General features: G+C 38.1%; 1 protein-coding gene across 1 annotated transcript in view; it reads left to right on the forward strand.

Moving 5' to 3' along the window:
- The window catches only part of CUL1 (cullin 1), a 53899-nt gene that overhangs the window by 3849 nt on the left and 30739 nt on the right, over positions 1 to 19311 (forward strand). The window contains exon 2 of the mRNA XM_080386082.1: positions 12105 to 12397. Coding sequence (XP_080242208.1) covers positions 12258 to 12397 — 140 coding nt within the window. The 5' untranslated portion in view covers positions 12105 to 12257. The remainder of the gene's footprint in view (positions 1 to 12104; positions 12398 to 19311) is intronic.

The following is a 19311-nucleotide window of genomic DNA, read 5'->3' on the forward strand; positions in this document are numbered from 1 at the left end:
AGCTGATGTGCCGTGCTGTAGTGCTGTAACTTGTAGCCCTTAACTACAGAGGTGGAACGTTGTCAAATTTAAACACTTGTGTTATCCAGCAGGAGTAGTTACATGAGGCCAAATCATGGAATAATTGCACTAAACTGCTGGGAAAAGCACTGGCTTAGGAAATATTATGTACCCCAATGGGTAATTTTCTGACAGTTTTCTTTTTACCCAGCCTCTGATGCTACAACAGTGAACTGCTTCATGTTGCTACCTCACCTCTTCTTATAAATGATGCAGGTCAAAATCAAATACATATTTTTTAAATAAGCCAAACATTTATTACATTCCACTTTAATGTAACATTTTTCAAATCCCTTTTCATCTATGAACCTCAGGAAAAAATGAAGGAAGGCTACTGTGAAAATAGGAAAATACTAATTCCATTTTGCACTTCAGGAAACTGGTATACAGTCATATGTAGGTTTTTGCCAGAGTTGCAGTCTCTTGCACTTTATCCTCAAGGTTGCCCTACCTTCTTTGCCAGTTGTATCCTGGACTTGTAAAAAGAAGCATAACCGGCAGGTCGAGGGAAGTGATTCTCACACTCTGTTCTGCTGTCGTGAGACCCCACCTGGAGAACTGCATCCAGCTCTGGGGCCCCCAGCAGAAGACAGACATGGACCTGTCAGAGTGGGTCCAGAGGAGGCCATGAAAATGGTCAGAAGGATGGGACACCTCTCCTGTGAAGACAGACAGAGAGAGCTGGGGTTGTGGGGTTCAGCCTGCAGAAGAGAAGGCTTCAGGAAGACCTTATTGTGGCCTTTCAGTATCTGAAGTGGGCTTACAGGAAAGATGGTGAGAGACTTTCTACCAGGGCATGTGGTGAGAGTACAAGGGGCAACAGTTTTAAACTGGAGAAGAATAGATTTAGGTTAGATATAAGGAAGAAATTCTTTCCTGTGAGGGTGGTGAGGCGCGGGCACAGGCTGCCCAGAGCAGCTGTGGGTGCCCCATCCCTGGCAGTGCCCAAGGCCAGGCTGGACGGGGCTGGGAGCAGCCTGGACTGGTGGGAGGTGTCCCTGCCCGTGGCAGGGGGTTGGAACTAGCTGATCTTGAAAGGTCTCTTCCAACCCAAACCATTCTATGATTATTGAATAAACAAGATAACTATGATGTGATGTTCTTCCAAAATCTCAGGAAAAAATAATGTTATCTACTTTTCTTCCCCCTTTGATTGTTCTGGTTTTGGAGTCATATGGATCACTGTCGTAGCTTGGTCTAGCAGGTACGAGGCACTGTTTGAAGTACGAAGAATAAAGGATCAAATAACTTTTCTCAGAGGTCTTAGATGTACTAGATTTATCAGTTCAAATGCTATTGGGTTCTGCTTTTTTTTTAAATTAGAAGTACATAAAGGTGATACAAAATGTTCCTTGTCTTTGGATTTCATTAGATTTGTTCTAGTTTATGTTGCTGTATGTATCAAGCTTGGTGTTACTATGAAGAAGAAATGGAAATATTGTATTCACACATAGAATGGTGAGGATCATGATCAAAAGTTTTTACAGTGTAGGAGCTTCTCACTCTGCTTTGGTAATGTACTGATCTTTTGAAGATAGGCATATGCTTCTCTTTTCCTGCTTTCATGGAGATACTGGTGGTTTTGCTACTGGGACCCATGTATTAGATTCATTAATATACCAGGTAGACAAAAGTTGGGTGTTTTTTTTTTAATTTAAAGCAGGGAGCAACAAGAATTTGGCTTGTTAGGAATGCGGTTTGAGCCATAGCTAACTCTGAAACTTCTTGTTTGTAATTTTAATTTGCATCTGATGTGACTTGGCTTTTTGTCGCTCTGTGTGTTGTTGTGTTGGTTGGACAATATCTTAACGTGGATTAGAGTTCAGAAGTAAGGCTGCTGGTGTGACCTTAGTTCACCCTTTTTTGCTCTGTAATTTTAAACTTAATTCCTTATGTAAATTTAACAGCTCCTCTAGTCTCACAGCAGTGGAGACTGTCATCTGGAAGCTTTATCTAAAGCTTGGAGGACTGAATTGAGGGGGTAAAAGAGGGTTATAGGAAATAGTTCTTATTTTCATAGCTGCTAGCCTTTCCGTCTTGCTTTTCATCATAATAATGTCATGGGCAAACATTTTGCTTGCTTATGGATAGCCAAAGGAGAAGCTTTTCACTGTACAATTGAAAATGCTTTTTAAAAATTTCTGCCTTTTCTTAAGAAAACATACTGTTCTCTTACTGTGCTTTTTTCAGAGATCACTTTGGAAAAGTTTTGTTGTCTCTGAAAGTGTGCGTTTGCTAGTGTGCCATCAGGAATAGGAGTAGTATCATATAAAAAGATATATGCTTAAGTAATAGCTTTTGTTAGGTTTTAATGCAGGTTTAGCTCTAAAACTTAATGGTGCAAGCTAAATCGACAAGAAGCAGGATTTAAGTGTGACTGTGAAGGGTGTGCATCGATTTTAACTTTTACAAAATTAAGTTAAACTGTTTCATTTCTGTAGCAGGCACACCTGTTGCAGTCATTAGAGGTCAAAACTGATTAAAAATTTGTTGAAAATTATACTGAATTTATTTTTTTGTGAGATACAGTTTCTTCGCTGGGAGTTAATTCAGTTCCATTTCAGTTTTTGTGGTTGAATCAGAAAAAATCATGTATGAATCCCTTTCTAGGCTTTAACAAGAAAGTTCTCATTCTTTTTCTTGCTGGTTGTGGAAGTAAGTGTGCCTTGTCAGTATTTAGGCATCTGCAATGAGATACGTAAAAGTTGTACTGTTCATAGCTAACAGTGTTTGCAGCATTATACCATAGTAGGAATCTAGATTGGGAGTAGATGTATCTGTGCACTTAATGTAGACCTGATTTAAAAAAAAAAAAAAAAAAGATAGAGGGGGCAGCTTTCACAGGGTAGCAACTTTGTCAGATGCACAAAATGTGAGTACCTGCAATAGTCCTTGATTTGTAGATTGTTTCTACTATATGATAATTGCAATCCTTGTCACTTCTGAGGGAGACGTTAGCATGATGGTGAATATAGGAGGAAGCTCTTCAGTATTTAAGCCATACTCTTGTGGTATGTTTGAACATCTGAAAATGTCAGACTGTTTGCAAGACGAATCGGTGTGATCGTGATCTTTATTTATAAACTGAGGTGGCAAACCTCATTGCCTTAATCATCTGAGCTCTTACAAAAGTAACAAGATGGAAGATGCTATAAAATTAGCAAGTTGTTGGGAAGAGACTCCAGCCAGAATTGCTTTATGCCCATTAACATTAGTACTTTTTAAAATTACTGATAAGAACCACCACCTTCCAAGAGCATGGGAGAACTTTGTATGTAAACATTGTTACAGGTGAAAATCCCTGTTTGTGTCTAACAGGTCAGTATGAAAGTACCTGTTGTGGTGCACTAAGTGCTGTTATAATGGAGGGGGATTTGTCCCGGGGTTCAGAGGTTTGCCTTGTGGGTTCTGGCAGAGATCATACTGTGTCTGAAGTGCACTGTAAGACCATACCAGGATTTTCTTTGTGGAAATCAGTAGGATCAGTGTTTAGCTTATTGAGTTGGATTTAGTTAAAGCCTTGATGGCTGGTAAGAGCTTTCAGGAAAGCAGTTATGTGTAAGAATTGTCCTTGCAGGATCATTAAGGTCTCTAAACTGGCCCAAGGTATTTGTGAGTTTCTCCTTCCGTTTCTCCTTCCGTTTCTCCTTCCGTTTCTCCTTCCGTTTCTCCTTCCGTTTCTCCTTCCGTTTCTCCTTCCGTTTCTCCTTCCGTTTCTCCTTCCGTTTCTCCTTCCGTTTCTCCTTCACCTAACATCATGTTTTCATGGCTTGTCTTCCCTCATTTTCATTTTCTGCATCTTCCTGGCTGATTCAAGAAATGGGTCTCCATGTGAGTTGTCCTTCAAGGTTTTATGTGTATTTGGGTTTTGTTGGTTTTTAGTTTTGGTTTGTTTGTTGGTTTTTTTTGGTTGGGGTTGGGTTTGTTGTTGTTTAGCACAGATTGTATCTATGTATGATTTAAGCCAGAGAGAGTGGGAACATTCAAGGCCCTTTGTCTTGTGTAAACCCTTCTTCCTCCTCTTCAGTGCGCTGATATTTTGACTTTGCACACTGTTGCTCCTTTCCTAGTCTGCAGCCTTCCTTTTTCCAAGGTGCAAGAGCTGAGCGTAATCAGTGTTTTAAGAAGCTGTGGAGCTTATTGCTGCAGGCTCAGTTAAAAACACAGTAAGGTCTGCATCCTATTTGTGGCACAGGAAAACCCAAGACCTCAGGTTGGAAAGAGCATTTCAGTTTAGGAGTAGTCTACAAACTTTGTGCATAAGGATTACTTGGACAGCAAAAAAGCGAACTCCCTTAAAGATGGCCAAATAAAACCTGAAAAAATTTACCTGTATAGTAGTGTTAAGGACGTAATCGCTGCCATAATTCGCAAAGTTGATGGCAATGCAGTAAGGCTACCGTGAAACTTTCCTTGTTGGCACAGTTGTTAATACGGACCAAAGGTTACTTCAGCTGCAAGTGCGGAAGGGACAGTCTGCTCGGTGCATCAGCAAACCTGGTCTAGTCCAGATCTAGGCTCTGTTTGTGGGGTGGCACATATGTGGTGTGGTGTTTTGTTTTAGCTATTGCATTGCTGTAGTGAGGTCTCTGTCAAAGTTTGCAGGACTGTTTGCTCAAGGAAGACATGGTTAAAGCTGAAATAAGAGAAGAATGTTAAAGAACTAGTGAAAGAATAGGCAAGAATAAATGAAAAAGTGGCAAACCTGCCTGGTGTTCTGTTTAAATGTGGAAAGAAAGGTGAACTTAAGTATCTTTCTAGCTGTAAAGAAGACATCGAGGCTTTTGATTTATATTTTCAGCTGGCAGCTGTATCATTGGCACATGAAGTAATGTAGGGGTGTATCCTTTCCTTATAGCACTTTAGGTATCATTGATCAGAGCTGTGACACACAGAGCAGGGGGTGTGGGAAGAACACTGAAGCCCTGAATGAAGGCATTGTCAGTGAGGTAAAGTAGCAACTGCTCAAACTTTACACCAAATTTAAACAACCTGTTATTAAACTACTGGCAAATTAAGCATACTTGCTTCTACTCTAAATTACTTAAAAAAGAAAAAAAATGCTGTGCAGAATGCTTTTACCACCCAAAGACAACTTTTGGAAGGGGGAGGTGTATGCATGTATAGATCTGTCTTTTTGTCATAATGAGGGTGAACTGAATTTAACTCTCTTGAAAATAAACATGAGCTAAAGCTTTTCACACTGCATATAACTCAGTATTTCATAATAATACAGAGGAACTGAGCATTGTAATTTGCACAATTTGTGTCTTAAATATCTTTGATATTGAAAAGGGAGAAAAGATTCTAATATTTCTCTTCTGGTACTAATATGATCTCTAGCATAATCATTTTTTACAGTAGTTGTGATTTCATTTTTGGGGGGCACAGTGGAAATGTCTGCTGTAGACAGATTCTCCACATGTTGGTTAATTACACATTTGTAGCATGTAAAGTGCTAAAGTCATTACGCATGCTCCTTGTCATGCTTTAAGGATTGGGTCACTTTACGTGCATAAACTGTCTCCCTAGTTTACAGTCTGTATATTTAGTGACCTAAAATACTTCTGGACAGAAATGTTAGTGCTGTAAAATGTGGCATGCAGGACCATGTTACACTATAGTTTTGAGCTCATAATGCTCACCTCAACTGAAGTCAAGTAAACACAAAATAATTACATTTGCAGGTACATGGATATAAAAAGTGACTTTGAAATCATAAATTGTGAGTACAGGTGATTAGAGGGACAAAACAGAATTATTTGTCTTGTCTCTTTCCACTCCATCAGACATAAATGTGTGCTAGAATGGAGGCTGCATTCTCTAGGATTCAAGAGATTATTTTTAACCTGGGAAAAAATTTCCAAGAAATAGCTCATAGATTGTAAATGCAAAGAAGTAAAAGGTGAAAGCAAAGAGAAATTTTAAATGTCACCCCACCCTGCCCAAGTGCTTTTATCTGATTAATCATGTAGATTGTATCTTACAGGCTAACTAGAAGTGGAGGGAGCTATATTGTTCTCAGCTCTGTAACTTTGCATATACCCACCTTTTCAAAGTGTGTGTTTGCATGACTTCAAGAAGAATCTTATGACTGGTTTGTAGGATGAATCATTTGCAGTGTCCTATCTGTGAAAGTGTCCGTGTTTGGTAAAAGAGGATATATAAATAATAAATTGACCACTTTGATTATGAGAGGGGTTTGGTTTATTTTTTGATATGTTTTGTATCAAGCCTAACACTGAAAACAATCAGAGGTGCCTTTGGATGCTTACTGTAAGGCAAAAACTTGTCAAAAATTTTGATACCGTAATACTTTAGGGTCACTTCAACTATAGCAATTTTGAAATTTATGTGAGCTAGGGTATACACCAGCATCCAATATCTTAAGTTGTTTTTAGAATAGTTTAAGAATACACAAACAGCTTGTGTTAGAACAAAGGCAGTGTTCAGTGTGCTTCTGTTACAGTTTTTCAAAAATACTTTAGTGTGCTTGTGTTGTGGGGTGTTGGTTCAGTCGGTACTGTGTATCTTTGGTGAAAAACCTTAATAGTTGCCTTGGCACAGTGTGGCAGTAGCAGAGACTTTGAGGGAATAAAACTGGTTGGGAACCTTATTGAGTGTTGCTGTTTTGCTGAATACAAGAGCATCTGTTGAATTTCTGGATCGGACTTGCTGAAATACAGCAACAGGAGAGCAGGATAAAGTTAGAGGAATCAAGCTGGAAAAATGAGGAGGAAAGAGGCAAGAGGAGTTTCATGTTGCATTAAGTGTGTGGCTATATTAAACTTACTCCTTTTTCTTGTGTTTTGAAGCCAAAGATTAAACATTTATCAGAGGGGTATTGTAGCCATTCAGGTGAACATGGTCACTGCACCACTTTTTACAAAAGTCGTTAAACGACAGCCAGTGTCCAAATGAACTTGTACTGTATTTTTGTTGCTGGGAAAATTGCATTCAGTTTTAGAAAATGGATCTGAGGCAGAGGTGAGATTCTGACTTTTAATACACACTTGTAAACTTTGGAAACCTCATAACACTGAAGGTCTTTAAGCTTACTTTTAATGGCATTCATTCCACCATAGCTTATTAGTGAAACTTACTTCTCTTCCCTAATGTGTTTGGTTTTAGTATGATTAAATCTGGTCACCCAGCTCATGCTATTAGGCGTGACAAGAATGTTCTCCTCATGTTTGAAATTAGACAAGGGATTAAATACTTGGAAATGACTAAGTCTAGGTCCTGTGCCTCTACTATGTCATTAAAAAAATGCTATCCGGGCTCTCGTGTTAGCTAGAAAACATTGCTCTGGACCTCTAAGTTTTTACTAGGCTTAGGAGCTGACAGCTTCAAATTCTATCTGTAATTACTGAAGCTAGCTATCTAAAATAAATGGTTGTGGGAGGACAACAGGTGATGCATAAGTCTTGGAGCCATGAAGCTGAAAGTTATGTTGTATTAGGAAGTAAAAATGAGGTAGTCATTCCAGAAGATGGCTTGAGATGCTGTACATCTAGTTCTTTTTATTAGGATTTTTGGATAAAAGTAGGGTTAGCTTTCAGATTTCCCTGTAGGCCTCATTTGGCATACACATAATTTTACTCAGGTGGGATATCTACAAAAAAATACTGTTTGTTACTCGACGATCGGTCAAACAAAATGTGATGTGTTTCCTTGCATATGAGGTGTGCCATGCTTTGTGTCCCCCAGTAATGAAAAGGAGGGTTTAATGTTTCCTGCTGTCCTTCAAGGCTGTTCTGAAGTTTTGGCAGAAATATTACCTCCTTTTGACAATTAGCATGGGCAGAAATTACAGTTTTGTTTGACAGTGTTTTAATTACAGTTGAATGCAGGGTTGAAAGACGGGGTGGCGCTGAGCACTGTCATACTTCAGCTTCAAATTGTGTATCTATCAGCTGGAAACTACAGGGATGGGGTTTTTTTTTCCATGTAATAATAGCTGGTCCTGAAGATATGATGAAGTCTGGGTTCTCTGGTCTGGAGCTACAGAGTGGATGTTGCAAGTCAGGCAAGTGATCCTGTCCACAAAGCAGGTCACCAGCGAGTTTGAGCTGTTTGGGCAAGAAAGTATGGTGACAAGTATGGTTCAAGCCTGATGTGCGTGTAGTCCTGCCAACAGTACAGCCCACAGGAAAGTGAGAGATCTCACTGATACAAGGTTATGAGAATGTGAATGTTTTAATTCACCTGTAGCAATTCATGGTTCTTGGGTGGGGGGGCGCCTTGCTCTTGGCAGTTGCTGACAGCCTGGGCACTGAGAAGTCATAGACTTCTAACCTCTCTTTTCTCCCTCTTTGTAGGTTTAGCAAATGGGATGTTGGGTAAAGAGATAATTGTCCGCACTGTGGGCCAGATTTGACCTTTTGCTTAGGAGAGGTTTTCTGTGCATGAATCCCATAAATATCTTTGAAAACTAGACTTAGATTTTTCACATGAAATAGACTTCATATTTTAGATCACATTTTTACTGTGTTTGTGTATAGTAACAACTGTACTGAGTAACAAAGCCTTGTTTTACCCCTCCTTTTTCTGTACCTGTAAGACCATAGCTTAGTTTAGCCACCAAGTATAAATGGTTGCTTCATAAATATGCTATAGTAGTTAAAGTATTCTTATGTAGTGAAACTTTACTCCTATTAAGATATTATATTAATAATTACCTTTCTGTTTTTCTGCACATGACTAAATCTGCAAAAAACATAGTAGTTTGTAGCATTGTTCCTCTATTGCTTTATTTCCCCAACTGTGTTAACTAGTTAGTGACTGGAAGCAGTAAATTATTTGAGTCTAGGAAGTTAGTGATGTGATGCTGTCATTGTGTATTTGTGTCTTTAATTGCAGAATTCAAATTGGAAGCCAGCCGAGGGATAGCAAGGTGATGTCAAATGCAGTGAATTTATTGCTTATAAAGAGTATGTCTATGTAGTGGACTACATGAGAAAATAATAATCAAAGTTAACTTCTTTCTCATGACATTGTTTTTAATGTTTTGTTTTGTTTTTTAATGGCTACATCTTGATTTAAATACCAAGGGTTACTTTCGGGGGAGGGGAGGGAAAATTAGTACAGTGTGAATACCTTGAGTTTAAAAGATTCTGGGAAAAGATAGGATTTGTAGATGCACCAGGGTACATAAAAACTAGGAGATGCTTAGTTGGGGAAGAAAGTTTATTTCCATTGTCATAGAGGGGGAAGATCCACATCTGCTGAGTGACAGGCAGGCTTGCAATGGAAGGGTGGCTGCCTCTGACAGGCACCCGCAGAGATGTCTAAGAGCCCCGGCTGTAGCTTCTCTCTGCAGGCTGCCTGGGGAGGGACCTGGGCTCAGTTACGAGCTGTTTTACCTGTTACAATTTCTGCTAGCTAGCAAGGGGTTAGCTTTTTGTTGTGAACTTTTAGACAGCAGTGAAGGATTTTGCCTTGGTATGCCGAAGTATTTTTACTATAATGCACTCTCATTCTTGGCTGCTTGCTTTTTGCAGATTAGTAAGACAATAATGGTCAGTTACTTTTTACACATACTGTAGTCATAAGTAGATTTGTAACCGTGTCTTCTCTTGCTTCTGTGGAGAGTTCAAGTAGTACCCAGTTTCAGGAACTGAAAAGTTTCTTCTCTCCTGGATGGTAGACATTGAATTTTCTTGCTTTGTATTGCGATGCTGACTTCGGGTCATAGTCCAAGACTGTGGGTGTGTAACGTGCACAGAGCATTTCCTGCAGTAGAGGCAAGTGGCCACTTGTGGACCTTTGTTCTTTCTGTCTTTCATTGCTTGGTTGTGAAAGTCTGTCGTTATTAGTACTGCAGCAGGTTCGATTTCCAGAAATTAAAGAAGTTCAATACAAACAAGGTATGATCTGTATTACACTAAAGCATGATGCAGCACTATTCCGACGTGTCTTTAACAACCAGTTTGCTGTAATTTTAGAAACAGAATGGCAAGGTTGGATTTTAAGTGTATGTTTTATAAGATATATATTAATTGAATTCTTGGTTTTCCACCTAATCTTTTATGTAATCATTGCTCATGTAAAAAGAAAAATTAGCTACAGAAGCAGTTTATGTTTGATTGAAATGAGACAGTACTTGTTGCTCAGATTGACATAATGAAAATAGTTCTCAGTGATTTTACTTAAGAGCGTGAGATTTAAGTCCTTATGGGTGATGTATAGTAAAGGACTATGAAGAGTGGTAACTTAGGTGTTACTGCAGTAAGGCAGTCATTGACTAAGAATCCTGAAGAACTGTCTCAATCTTATATGGTCTTTTTAGGGTCAGGGAGAAAACGCAGAAGGGAAGTCCTACAAATAATTGGGCAGATATCAGGGAGGGTATAACAGAATACTTAATCTGTGAAACTGGAGTAGAATATACAATAGACTAGAAGTGGCTGTGACAAAGCACCTATCACATACTGTAGATCCTGAAGGAATATCTTTATTTTCGGCTCCTGAAAGGTCAAAACCAAATAATAGGATTTATCAGGTCTCAGCCTATACTACCCTTGAAATTATGGAAGGGTTCATACATGTCTTGGCCGGCAGGCTCCATTACAGGTTTAGCATAAAGCTGTATTCTTGTCTACAGAAGCATAGCAAAACCGTCATCATGTTTCACTGTGTTTTGAGTATTTCAGTGAATGGGCTGTAGGGTACAGAATCACAGGATGGTTGGGGTTGGAAAGGACCTTTCAAGATCAGCTAGTTCCACCCCCCTGCCGCAGGCACAGACACCTTCCACCAACCCAGGCTGCTCCAAGCCCCATCAACCTGACCTTGAACCCTCCCAGGGATGGGGCATCCACAGCTTTTCTGGGCAACCTGTGCCAGTGCCTCACCACCGTCATTGTATAAAATACTTTCTTATATCTAATCTAAATCTACCCTCTTTCAATTTAAAACCATTGACCCTTGTCCTGTCACTACAGTTGCTGGTAAAAAAGTGTTTCTCCATCTTTCTTGTAAGCCCCCTTTATATATAGAAAGGCTGCAGTAAGAGTAAGTTGATCCTGACTCGCTACAACTGTTACTTGTGGGTTAGTTTTTTAAATCGTGTTACCTTTGTCGTTTTTGGGTGTTGTCTAATTTTGTTGTTATGGTGGATGAGACACATTAAAATTGAAAAATATTTTTAAGGACTTGTTTAAAAAAGGCTCTTGGCTGCTTGATATTCTCAGTAATCCTTTCCAGGTGACTGTTTTCCTACCCTGTCATTTCACGAGGCTGATGAATTGATAACTATCCTTTCACTACCTCCCAAACCTTGTGTTTGTCACACAAAGACACGCTTAAGCACTCATGGGAGTTCTGCATTTTCTTAGTATCTTATTCTTTTATTCACAATTCATGCAGTCTTTATTTTGTGCACTCTATTAGCTGTTCGTTCTTCCCACCATTATTGGCTGCATATTTTCTTGCTGGTAGGATGACATTGAAGGAAGTAGTGTTCATTTACTTAGCAAAAAAAATTTATGTAAGCATGCATTTACCAGACAGAAGAATTCTCTGCTTCCAAAATATCTTGGATTTTCAGGTTACCTGTAATAGAATCTCAAGTCTGGAAGAATTATTGATAATTGAAGAAAAATGGTTGGGTTTAGTATCTTATTAATCTTGGATATCTATCAGGATGCATGTTAAACAACGAGTTACCACAGAACCCTGAGTTGTTTGGAAATACTGGAGTTTTACTGTTGTGTAGGGAGGCTTTTTGCACAAGGTGTCTGCTGTTTGGAAAGATTTTTACTGTTAGGTTTTCTTATTGGCGTTAGGGTTTTGTTGTCAGCAGCACAGGCCTAAGTACCTACAGGCTTTGGACTGATCTGGGCACTGACAGTCACATTTTGTAGTTGATTGCTGAATTGCAAAATTATTTTCCTTGGTTCTGGTATTTCAGATCTCATCATGGATTTCTTATCTGTGTAAATGAAGATGTTTCAGTGAAATAATTAATTTTGTGTCTTTTTCTCCAATGTAAATGAGTTTGGACTGTCATGTAATGTGCATGTTTTCTTTTCCTTTTGCAGATTGTCCTCCTGGGAAACATCACTCTTTGTATATAAAGAATATCTCACTGAGTTGCTGCAACTGAGTTTAGAATGTTACTTGACTTGTGATTCTGATGGAGGAATAAGCAGATCTCAGGCTGCTGCACTGGAAGACTTTACAGGAAATACAAAATGTCATCAAATAGGAGTCAGAACCCACATGGACTTAAACAGATTGGTCTTGACCAGATATGGGATGACCTAAGAGCTGGAATTCAACAGGTTTATACCAGACAAAGTATGGCAAAATCCAGATACATGGAACTCTACACGTATCCTAATGCCTAAGCCAGTTATTACTTCCACTGTTAGATTAGAGATAGCTTTTTACTTTTCTAAATTCAAAATGGCTTCATAAGTGCAAATTTGTCTTAGTGGCTTTTAAGAATATATTTTTATTTTGAAGATTAGCCTTTTCTATTTAATCTTCCTGGCGAATAAGCAGGAACATTCTGTTGTCTGGAAAATTGTCTTCATAATTATGGCTACTTCTGAATTTCAGGTTTGATTACTGTTATCTTTGACAGAGCAGATGTTTAAAGTGATTTCATTAATAGGTCTAATTTTGAGTCCACAGTACACCAAAAGAAAACAGAAGTTCTTTTTCCTTCATATATTAGTCTGGCATTATGCTGCAGGTCTTATTTGGTCATAATGGCCAGTTATCTGGAAAATTTTTCTCTTGTCAACCTCAGAGTAGGACTTGACTCTTGAGTTGTTTTTATAATTTTCCAGCTGGAGTGAGAATGCACCCAGTGGATTTCTCTTGAATTCCTAGCTTGCATCAGAGAGCTATTGAAATTTCCCAGCATCCAGCATCTCCCCATTCTGGGAGCTGTTATAAGATGCTGAAAGGGAGTTGTGTTCATCCTTGTATGTGTGTACTGAAGTACTGTTTGGAAGATTGTAGGAAGCTTGTTTTTATCAGGTAGTGTGTAAGGATCTTTTATAACTAATTTGAAGGAGGAATGTGCCTCTTGCTGTATTATAGCTTCAGTGTTTGACTTCAAGAGTTTGTTTGGAAAGTGAGAAATCCTTCTATTATGTTCCACCTGTAAAGTTGCACGTAAATGGATTTGGTGAGGAACCACCTCTGTTTTGCATCTGTTGTTCTGTGTTCACTCTTGTAACCTTGTATTGCTCAGTAGAGTAAGCACTGCTTAAGAAGATGGTGGTACAGCAAAGTGTGTAGACATACGGTAGAAGAAATGATGACTGAATACATTTCCTATCTGACTAAGTAGTTCTGCTGGTTTTCTTTATCAAATTTTAGAGTTATTTTGTTCTGATACATAAGTTAACGTCTAAAGCTGTTGTTGGCACTGATTTGGAATTGCGTATCAAATTTTAGTCTGTGTTAATGTTTTTGAAAGGGCAGAGCTTTTATAACAGAAAGAGGAGCTTGAAGGCTATAAAGCAGTTAATTCTGTAGCTCTCTGTACTTTCTAAGGAGATGGAAAAGATTGTTTTCTGTACATGTAATCTCAGTCAATGTGTAACCTTATCTGTGCCTGCAGAATCCATGCTTCTGGCGGGGCTGGGAAAAACCCCGGGCAGTCTGCTGAGTGTTTCTGGGATACTTCTTTAATAGTGATGGGAAAATGAAATAACATTTGGTTGAGGGTCCTAACTTTTCTTAAAATGACTGATTTCTTGCAGCACTAGGTTCAGCATTGTTCTTGACTAAATGAAACAGTTAGTCTGCAAATGTTGAATGTCTGCTAGAAATCTAACATGTAGTAGAACCTTTGGGAGACTTTTTCCTTGAGTGCCTTTAAAATATTCAGGTTTGTGAGGTCTGTCAAGCAGGGCAGCTGAGGACTAAGTACTACTTGTAATGGTAATGTTAAAACACTTTTTTTCTTTTCCTGATGTTCTCAAATATTCTTGGAATGAAGCTGTAAAAGGGATATATTGTCTATTAACTGCTCATTTCCTTCTTGTTGCTGCTTCACGGAGTTGTTTGATCTGAAACTAAGGATGGTTTTTGTTACTTTTACAAGTGAATTGATTTAGTGGATAGTTTTGGTGGGTGACTTTTATTTGTGGATTAATTTAATAGTCTGATAACTCAGAATATTTGGCACTGGTTAGGCTAAGAGTTTTTAATCTACTATGAAGAAAACAGCGCACTTTGCATCCTATACCAAGTGCACACATTCAGCAGTTAGGCTTAAAAGATTATTCCCCTTTCAGTATCTGTAACACCTTTGCTCAGTCTTTGCATACAATAACTAGTAAATGGATGGACTTTTATTTCTGGAAGCTCTGCCTATCAAACAGCTTGGCTTGGAAAGCCAAACATGCAAATGAGTTTCAGCTGCAGCTGTAAGTGGCCTGAAGATCAGCCCTACTTACAAGGATGCTGGAAGTGATAGCCGTTTGGGAATCTTGCACAGTGGACAGTTTAGGCATTTCCTCATCCTCTTTTGTCCCATGTCCTGTCACACACACCCCCACACCTGCCCCATCCTTTTTTGTTTTTGTCAGGGTGTTGCTCCTAAAATGGATTCCATTTCATCCCTGTAATTTGTAAGAGGAGGAGAACATGCATAGAAGCAAACCTGCTTTTAGTTCTGTATCTCAGTCAAAGTCGATTGGAGATGTGGAGGTTTTTGTTGTGCATTTTTCAAGTGAGTCTGGGAAAGAATTGGAGGAGTTATGCAATTCAGACAGTTTGGATCTCCATCCTGCCTCCACTCATTTTCTTTGTTTAGTGTCTGTCTTTGTGAGACACTAGATGCAGTCTCTGAGTACAGGCCAGAGCTTGTACTTAAGTGATTTATTTATTTATTTATTTTCCTTCATTCCAGCAGGAGAAGGAGGAGGTTGATTATACCGGGGGCTTTGTAGATCTTGGAATACTGAAGATATGAACCAAGAAATCTTGTTTCTTAAAGGTGGTTATCAAGGTTCTTATCCCTGCTTTTTCTATTTTAGATTCAATTGTGCTTCTGATTGCAGGGTATATTTTTCTGTCAGATCAGATGATCACCAGGTGTTTTTCAGTACTGCATATACTTTTGTGATTCCTTTTGCCTGCCAGATATGCCAAAGCACCTAACCAAAAAAAGCAGTCTTTATGGAAGTTGTTATTTTTACTTACCACTCCTTGCATGATTATGAAGATCACTGTACTAATGTACTTTAATTGCTTTCTGAGGTATGTTCTTTGTGCTTCCTATTGAGAATTTACAACTTCCATGTAGAAACAGAATTCCTTTAGTTGTTTGCTGTGGACGGTGACACTGTTTTGTTGTTGTTGTGTGGTTTGTTGTTTTTTTGTTTTTTTTTGTTTTTCCCATGTGTGAGATTATTGAAAATGAAATCTGGATGCTTTTCTGTCCATTACCCAGATATTAAGTAATTTATAGTACTGGAGAGAGCTTAGTAGCTCCTGCAATAGTAACTAACATCTTGTGACAGGCTGTGTTGCAAGTTAGCATAGAATTACATGCCAAGAATTGACCTCATGCAGAAAAGAGAAATGGTAAGATTAACTAGATTTTTAGGAACAGCAGACCTAACAGCATTACTAATATTGTGAGGCAAAGGCCTTTTTACTCTGTTTTTCCTTTGATAGCACTTAGTTTGGAGACTGTTAGCCACAGGACTAGGTTGTAAAAGTCAGTGTTACAGCAGTGATAAAGTCACCCAGGAGTCACTCCTGGAACTCGGGAGGACCACAGCAAGTTTGGGTACATTGCATCTGAGCGGGGGTTCACTCAGAAGTAATTCTTTCTACTTTATGCAAAGGGAAAAAAGTTCAAGCCACTGTTCTGCAGCAACAAAAAAGGAACCCCATTGGTTGCAATTAGTCAAGGACTAATGAAATTGTAGTATCAATGTATGCAAAATATCTTTATGTGGCATTTAGTCTGCTTGAAGGAAACTGCTAGTTAATCCATCTGAGAGAACTGTGCTTCCATTAAACTGAAGTTGTGGGCTTCTGTTTTGAATTGTTGGTGGAAGATCTATAACTTCCTTTACTAGAATTATTTTTACTCAACGTATTCATATTGCTGTAAGTCACTTGTCTTTACGGCCACCTCTACTTAAACTCCATTTGGCAATGATAAAATATTTGTGCATCTTGTGCGGGTTTTCTGATTTTGGCGGAAGGTGATGCCTGGTTTTCAGACTAATTGTATGGTGAGTCTGCAGTTTATTTTCCTCAGGCCTCATGGTGTGAGAGGATGAATTGGGATTTACATATATTTGGATTTAAACTCTGCAGTGGAAAGAATTAAAGGATTTTGTTACTCTTGTTTTCTGTATCTTAAGCAGGTTCTCAGATCAGCTACTAGACTACAGTTAAACTTCCCTGCGCTATATTAAACTAGCATAATAGTGCCTTACACAAAAAGCTGAATTTCTGAAATTGTTACTCTTCCTCCAAGCACACATCAACTTCTCAGTTTCCAGATATGATGGGTCAGTGGAAGGCTTAGTGGTGGACTTTTATTTCATACGTGTGTACTTTTTTATTTGAAATGTCAAAATTACTTTTTTACAGCATAATCTCAGGCTTTCACTGTCTTGATTTACAAAACATAATATGAGAAGCTTTCTTAAGGAATTTTTTTAGACAGCGTAGTTCACTTGTGCTCATACTGAACAGAGGAACCTTTTTGTACAGTTCTGATATTTAATGAAAATTAAATTGGGAAAAATAAGACTGTTTAAAGGTTCCAAGTACCATGAATTTATAACAAATAAGGTTTTTATCTACATGAAGATCTTTTAATTGATAAAAAGAAGAGTATACAGTACTATGGAAGTTGTGGTGGTTTTACTAAAAAGTGCATCTGCAACATCCAGATTGGCTTTCGAAATCTTTCTATGTTGTGTACATAAATGTCAACAGTTCCTAGAGTACATTTCAGTAGTTGTGTTTGGCATTAGCTATTCTATAGCTATTATGTGAAACTTTGAAGTCAAATGACCAAATTTGCTATGACTTAAAATTTCTTCATCTTACACCTGTAAATTGGATTCTGCAAATGTTTCTTATATTATTGTTCCCTTATTAGCCACAGTAATTATTTTCAATTGTTTAAAGTATTTTAAAGTAAGGTTAGGTTGTTCTGTCACATTTTATTGTTTTATGAAAAATCTTTTCTTTGTTTCTGAATTTTCTTATTGTGATTAAATTTTGTTAACTTATTTTAATGAAGTGATAATTACTGATTATCCATTGATAAATATAAGTAAGTATAAATCACAAAAGTTTACTGTAATCAGTTTTATAATCTGGGATTTTTTTTCCTCAGATATTAGCAAGTGGTAAAGGAAAGACTGTGTTAAACATTAAATAATTAAGAGTAGTATGCTTACATTTAAAAATACCAGATGACTCGGGATAGTTTTTCTGTTCATAAAATAGAATGTATAAATACATTGAACATTTTTCTGCCCGTGGGTAGATTCAGCACCAGTAGTATATGTTACTCAAGGGAAACCATGAAGCCTTTCTCTTGGCATCCATTTGCCACGGTCTTCTGTAGTTGTAAAAGTTGCTTCTACTGCAGTCCTTGTCCTAGTGGCTTTCACTGGAATTCCCGTTTTTTAGTAGGATTTTAGCTTAGCAGATGTATATTAAAACTCTGAGAATCTTCTGTTTTCCAATCCCATGAATCTGTTGTTACTAGGCAGCATGGTATGTTTTTTTTGGCTTTTTGGTCTTTTTACACACACAGCCCCCGAACATATTATTATGCTTTTCCTGTACAGAAAAGATAATGGGGTGTTAGGGCATGCATTTTTTAAACCTCAGAAACTGTTCCACTTTCTCTTGAGGTTCTGTCACTCTAAGCCATCTTTCACTTTTAAGTCCAGTTGTTTAAGGTTGCTCTGAACACATGAAAGTAGCCTCTGCTGTCTGCTAGTATTAATCCTGCTTATATTCAATATATTTCATAGTGTTTCCCATGTGCCATGTAGTGTTTGTGTGGAGTGCAAAGGTAGAAGTAAATGTATTTGTTTACGTCTTCGAAGGGTACGTAATACACTTTTCCTTGTGTGGAAAGGTAGATATAATTGTATGGTTTTGTGTATATTTATAAAAATCATTGCTTCTGTTTGAAAGAAGTGCAGAATGTTTATATTAGTATGATTGGTTCCTTTTTTAATGTTCTTTGCCACAGTGATTGCTTGCTGTTCTACTTGCTTTTTATAGTAACCAAGAGTATTCTATACAAAACCAACCTCTGTCAATGCAAAGAAATTTAAACTTTAAAGCAACCTTAGTTATAGTAGTTCTTATACTTCCCAGCATAAAGACTGTATGCTGTGTATATGTGTTTGGCTTTGAAAATTTGTTTTTTTCCTTGTAACTCAGTGCTTCTCTGTGGTTCTTTGGAGTTTATGCTAGGAAGAGGAAAACAAGAAGTTACCTGTTAGTCTTCAGATAGCTTTTGCTGGAAGTTTCTCCCATCTCAGACTTGTAGAAACGTGTCTGAGCTCAGTTATGGCTGGATTTTCATAGCAGCTGTGTGGCTGCTGCTGCAATAGCTCCTTCAGTCTCTGCCTCAGTCCTTCCCCCACTAAAATGGTGATGGGTTAACCGTGCAATTATATCTAATCTAAAGACTTACATGTGTAATTGATCTTAGGATAAAGTGTATTGAAAGACAAATGGAGCATGTGTGGGGCTGGGGACAAGGTCTTAATTTTGGGTTTTTCGTTTTCTCTGAACTGCTTTGTCGAGGTAACCCTTCCTTACTGGATGACAAACTGAATAGACTTAAAATAGGCTCTTGCTGTTACCTCCCTGAAAGGAGTGAAGGGTTCGGGGGTTTTTGTTTTACTGCTGCTCCTAGCAAAGCTGAAGTGGGTGTTTAAACCACTTGTTACTTCTTTTTGGCAACCTTATAATTTCAAAAACTTGTGCAAAATTCCTTCATCTGTTTAGCTTATGAAATGTTAAAGTCACATAGGCATGTCCACTTCTATAGCGGCATGCCTGAGGTTTTGTGAGGTTTGCACAGCCTAATCTTCTGAATTTCAACAGGAGTTGAAGTGTTTTTAATAATTTTGAAGAAAATAAGTAAAGCTGTTCTTTAGTAAATATGGTAAGGCTGTATTGTTTGTATTAGAAGTGGTTTTACAAGAATACAAAACTTCCATGATCCTTCCTAGCAGTTTTCCTGTCAGTATTTTCAGTAAATTTCTATATGTTGTTCTT

Source organism: Falco punctatus (genome assembly GCF_963210335.1).
Source record: "Falco punctatus genome assembly, chromosome: 4".
Taxonomy (NCBI): Eukaryota; Metazoa; Chordata; class Aves; order Falconiformes; family Falconidae; genus Falco; species Falco punctatus.